The sequence below is a fragment of the Vanessa atalanta genome, chromosome 18, assembly GCF_905147765.1.
Source record: "Vanessa atalanta chromosome 18, ilVanAtal1.2, whole genome shotgun sequence".
NCBI lineage: Eukaryota > Metazoa > Arthropoda > Insecta > Lepidoptera > Nymphalidae > Vanessa > Vanessa atalanta.
The window spans coordinates 11,308,241-11,314,548 of NC_061888.1; the positions used below are offsets into that span (position 1 = coordinate 11,308,241).

Here is a 6,308-nt window from a genome sequence, read left to right on the forward strand (position 1 = left end):
ATGTATACAAGTCCATAATTTAATGAAAATTGATCAATTTATAAATTATTAAATATTAAGGATGGATTTGTGAACAAACATTGCATGCATCTAAGTGTGGGATTATCTTGTATTTTGTAAATTAAAAGTTGTTTTTTATTGTACACGATTAATTGTTACTTTACCTTTTTGTTAGAAATATCAATGCTCCACCAACCTCAGGAGCTAATACCTTAAGTCCCTAGTGCCTGTAGTTACACTGGCTCCATCATCCTTCAAACCGGAACAAAACTATACACAACAGGCGGGCTTGCACAAAGCCTTACCGTCAAGTACATTTATTATTATCTTTTAAATACTTCGTTTTTTTTTTACTATTACAATATTTATTTTATTTAATAAATGAATTTGTGTTTGTTTATTCGATAATAATTAAACAAATGATAAGTATAAAAAGTAAGTAACAGCCTGTACACGTCCCACTGCTGGGCTATGGCCTCTCCTTTTCAAATAGAAGGTATGAAGTTTATTCCACCAAGCTCCGACGCGGGTCGGGTATACACGAGGCAAATTCTCACCTGCGACATTAATTCCTATCGATATTTTCCTTCACCTCCGAGGACAACATGCATTTTGTACGTAAATAATGTATGTGCTTAATATGAAAATTCAGTAGGCATGCCCAGGTTTGACACAAAATCATCGATTAAGATCGACGTCTTCTAACCACGGGTCCATTGCGGCCTTTTGAGTACGACTTATTGCATTAGTGTCGGTTAATGATTTTAGATTTATATCCATAATATAAAGTAAAGTTAACTACTAAGGCTATTTTGTAATTATGTATTGACATATTAAAAAAATATTTTATTTGTCCGTGTTGTGTTGTGACATTTAATTGAAAGATTGTTTTGATTGATGACTATGTATATTGTTAAGTTATTGACCTTGCCATCTGTTGGTCAAAATGTTTAAAATAACTGAGAATCGTTGCTCAATATCTTATGTTAACTAATAAATAGCCTTCTGCGAATATTATTATAAACTCTCTGCGGTACTCGAGTGATCGCTTGGCGTCATCTTTGTTAAAAACTAAAGTACCTCCGTCTGAAGGTCGAGTCATGCAGCCTAAAGTCAGAGTTCAGAAGACCCCTATTCCGTGTCGATGATTTTTTGATATAGACATTACACATGCTAGGTGGCTGATAAGCTTGAAGTTTCGCTATGATCAAATCAATTTGATATGTAACCGACGCGACGGAGCGCGCGTGATTCCTTTCATACGTTACTCGTTGTTTGTCATCACGTGACACTTTTCATATTTAACTATGTGTTTGAAATTCTGGTTTGTAGCATAAAAGTATGTAGGAGCTAAATGTAGGTAAAAATTTAAAAAGTATGGTCGACCATACCACCAATACTTTGATTATTTATGTCTAGATAGACTGTCAAAGCTGAGAACATGCCGACAAAAAAGAAAGTAGTACGACGTTTAGTCAGTGTCAAGCATCCCTGTCATAGTCCAGTCATTACATACATTTGGAAATGCAAATGAACCGAGAAAGCTATATTTAGGCATATTACGTGGAGGGCCTATTAAAGCTTAACTTTAAATTGTCGACCAAAAAATCTTGTGCAATTTCCGCCATCTTGAGAAAAGCGTTAAATTTCCATTTTTCGTAATAACTCGGTTCTCCGTTGAGATACTGCTTTTTTACGATCTACAATTATGATCCTTTGCATTTTCCACGTATCGTTTACCGCTATTAAAATATCGAGAAAAAGCCAAAAATTTCCGGTCATAACTACAGATACCAACTAAAACTAGTGCTGTACTTTTTTTCTATTTTTAAATATGTTTTTTTTATTTATTTGTTTGTTCTTTTGCAGCTTCGAATTAAAGGCGTATTTATGTTCAGTCGCTTATAGAAGGTCAATATCGATAATTATTTATAAATGTTAAAATTTTGTGCATTATTGGGTTTTTCTATTAAGAAACTATCAGAAGTAACCTCATTATTAAACATCAAGTACATATGTTTTATTAATTAATACGCAAACTGCTTCTAAGTTCAAAAAATATTTATTCATAAATATGTCGAAAGTCGCTTTTTACCTGGTTTTCCCTTTTGTACATCCTTAAATGCTATCATTATTAAGTAAATACAACGATACATTTTTTAAACATGCTAACAAACGGTAATAATAAATTGGTTATTAATTTAACAAGATTATGGTATCAGTCTCAAAAACAGTAACAAAAAATATATTTCAATACTATTAGAAAATATTTTATAGTATTTCTTTTAAATAAAGAACCTATTATTATTCTGTGTAAAAAAATTATCTCAAGCATCGGAGATGAACTGTTATTAATACTGGTATTAAAGAAAGGATTACATCATTTTAAAACTAATTGCAATTGTTTGCTTAAATTTTGATCAAACGTTCACGCCATAAGCATCATACCCTTTTATTGATATACCCTTGCCCCTTTTACATTATTGTTCTTACACTTTTTATCTAAATATATATTAAAGGCTATTAACTATATCGTTGGGTATCTCCGTAACTGTTGTGCCCCCATTTCCAGCTCCTGTTCCGCCGATTAGAGCTGGTATTACCTAAAATTGTAAACATTAATTAGTGTCTGATTAAAAATATATTACTGCGCCTTTTGTAATTGATATATATGTACATATATTTAGCTTTACTTTATCGCTTCATAATATAGTAAGAAATATAAAAAGTTGTGATGATGAAGTAGGGATGTTTTTCTTTTTAATGAAGATGTTTTGGAATAAGCAATTGTAGAGCCTCAATTGAAAACCCTCGACATACCCTATCCGAGTACCTGTTGGCCTAGCATGACGAGGACTTGCGCAATCTTTCTGACCGCTTCCAGGTCCTGAGCTGTAGGTATAGGGAGACGCGCGTCTTGCTTGGGCTCCTGCAGCCGGGACGTGTGTGCGGCCACACGAGAGCTCAGTTCAGCGGCCAGCGGCGGGTGATCTGGTTGTATTATGGACAACTAGAAAAAATATATATCTTACTTGTAATTAGAGAGCTACGATTGGCTTACGACTCAAAACCAAAATTTTATTTCTAATACATTTTTTTTTTGCAACAACTTTACTCAAACATTTAGAACCGTGACTCACCGTGACCGGTGGTTTAGTTCATTTTTCGCACAAAGATTCGAGGATTGCGGTTATGAATTTTCCATTAGTATAGTTAATTACCTTTTATATGCGAGGCAAATTAAAATACATAAATACAAAAATTTTAAAATATATGGTAATATATAAATTTCAATATGAATTATTACATAATATATAACTTTAAGAACTTGGCGGCTTAAAGAACAATTGTACCGCTTACGAAAAACATTTTTTCAAAAACTGGACGGTGTATTTTTATAAATAAATATATACGTACTGGTTTAGCCGAGACAATGCAAAGCACGGAGAGGAGTACAATTGGAGACTGTATAAGCTTGTTGTACATTTTGCAATCGACTGTTGATAGGTACAGTAAATACTGCAATTGTATTAACAATTGCAGTTCAATTTACTCTCAAGAATGTATTACCTCAATTATTGTTAGAACTTAATAAAAGAGCGAGAGTTTGTTTTTCTTATTTGTTTTTTTTTTTAGTATTTTGCCACATAATATCACATTTCTGATCAGAAATGTGGTGATCTGACAGAGAACTGGGATAATTAAGAAGCTGTAGGAGTAGATTAAACGTGAGCCTACTTCCAGGAGTAGGAGGGCATACTTGATGATGATATATATTAAAGAAATAAAAAAATCGGACTAGCAGGCTCACCGGATGGAAACTCCCACCATCCATGTTTATCTGCAACACAAAAGGGCTGGTAGGTGCGTGGCTAGCCTTTAGGAATTAATACTGATTTCTTGAAGGTACTCAAGAGATATGAGTTCGGAAAGACTGCCAAAGACAACTAGTTGGACACACACAGGTTGTTCAAGGCTAAAAATACATATGCATAGCGTAATAATAAAAATCTTTTATTGGGGGTATTAAATTACAAAGTAATATATACAAATGCTTATAGCCCGTTTCTGTTTCTTCAAAGGCCTTTTTGCGGTCTTTAGAATTTCATTTGAACTAATCTTGTCTAAATAATTGTACTAAATGTTTTGATTGAATATGTTTTCTATTAATGTAACCTATAACCAAAAACTGCCACCATAGACAGTAATAAAAAAATCTTTAAAAACAATATATACGAATTATGATAAAATGAACTTGAGAATAATAGTAATTATTTGGAACCTATTCCCACGCTGCTCCAATAAGTGACCACAGATGACAAAATTAAAGCACACCAAAGCTCAAATATACGGGTACAGTTACGAACCCGCAGTCAACAAATAAAGTTACAAATATCTCAGCAGCTATGCGGTGAATCGTTTGACCTCGCGTTCGTGAGACTCGGCGCAGCGCGCGGGGCGCACTGTGTAAGATACACCGTTGTTATCAAATCATATCAATATTGTTCAGCGGTAAGTTTTGGTTTACTCGTTTTTTCATAAATACTTCTAAGATAAGGATAGTGAACTTTCTTATTAGGTTACTTTATAATTTCAGCGCAGTGGCTAGAACGCGCACATCTTAACCGATGATTTCGGGTTCAAACCCAGGCAAGCACAACTGAATTTCATGTGCTTAATTTGTGTTTATAATTCATCTCGTGCTCGGCGGTAAAGGAAAACATCGTGAGGAAACCTGCATGTGTCTAATTTCAACGAAATTCTGCCACATGTGTATTCCGCCAACGCGCATTGGAGCAGCTTGGTGGAATATGCTCCAAACCTTCTCCTCAAAGGGAGAGGAGGCCTTTAGCCCAGCAGTGGGAAAATTTACAGGCTGCTAATGCTAATGCTAATGTGTGTGCGGCAAGCCAATGTCTGAAGTCAAGTTATAAGCTACTCCGTTCAGCTGTTTTAGCGTGTGTGAGTAACAACATAAACTTTCACTATCAAATTAATTATATTAGTAGTATAGTAGGATTTATTGTATTGGTGATAGCTGTCCTTGTTGGTCCTCAGCGACGACAATTCGATCCATTCGATTTTTTGTTTAAATCATCATAACACGATGTTGAAATTTGATGGTCATTAAAGAAGCCTTGGATTTGAGGTACATGAATGAATATCTGTCGTGTTTGTTTATAAATTGATTTCGTCGTCAATATTGTACACACAGACACACCCACAGATCTTATCACTTTAAATCTAGTTATGCTAATTACTAAACTACAAAATGAACTGGAGCTATGTGCTCGTCTGGGTACGTACCACCCAACTCTTGCTCTTGCTTTGTGCCAGCTCGTGTGTTTAGGTAGGTTAGATATTCTACCGCTAACCAGCAATATTATTTTTTGTATTGTTGTGTTGGACGAGCCAGGACAAAGGACGTCGTAACATCTTATTTCTCCAAGGTTGATAATGAATTGGCGATTAGGAATGTGTAATATTTCTTACAGCGCTAATGTCCGGCTTAGGTGACCACTTACCATCAGGTGGCCGATTAGGTCGTCCGCCTATCTTCACTGAGATATTTACAGTGTTTTTAAATATTTCAATTCGTACTCATTCGAAAATGAAACTATTTATTTCAGGAAGCGCTCAGTAATTTTACCTCTTTTTTAAAATATATAATAGTAAGTTTTTAATATTCGTAGCCATTTTACGGATTTATTATATTTATACGTTATCTATAGTCTAGTCTCCAATCACAAGAGGGCAAAAGCCACATAAACAACAATTGACTTCAAATTGGCCGAGACTATGAATAATCAATGATAATCACAATGGATTTGCGAAAAAATCTCATTTTGAACGTCAACGAAACTGTTAGTGACACTTTGCAAGTAAATTTAAAGTGGATACAAGTAGTCAAATGGAATAGTGTTGTATTATAAATAAAGATATATTAATTAAGAACTGTTAGTACAAATTATAGCAGAGGTATTAGAAGATCGCGTGAAATATGTAAATCTAAGGTTGTACTATCTTTATTCCTTCTTCAATTGGTACTATTCGTACGTCCATAAATGACGTAATCCAAATCAGTACTGCTAAAATTCATATTTTTTATGATAAAATATCAATATGAAAACTATATTGTTGTATTCATTATTCAAGCAAAATAAATTTGAATTTACTTACATATGTATATTGTTACTGACTTTAGATATTTAGATTTAAATACGTTGCGGAAATATACGATACTTTAATAAATCACAAACTATATCCTTAAAATATTTTAGTATTTCAATTAATTCTTTCCTTTTAGA

The 6,308-nt window shown here is 33.8% G+C and overlaps 1 protein-coding gene across 1 annotated transcript; it reads right to left on the reverse strand.

Moving 5' to 3' along the window:
* Positions 1-2,106: 2,106 nt before the first annotated feature.
* LOC125071035 lies at positions 2,107-3,486 on the reverse strand. The gene is made up of 3 exons (XM_047681090.1): positions 3,418-3,486; positions 2,834-3,010; positions 2,107-2,603 (listed from the first exon to the last, which is right to left on the reverse strand). The coding sequence occupies exons 1-3, from the start codon at positions 3,484-3,486 to the stop codon at positions 2,514-2,516; spliced, it is 336 nt and encodes a 111-aa protein (XP_047537046.1). The 3' UTR covers positions 2,107-2,513.
* Positions 3,487-6,308: the final 2,822 nt, after the last annotated feature.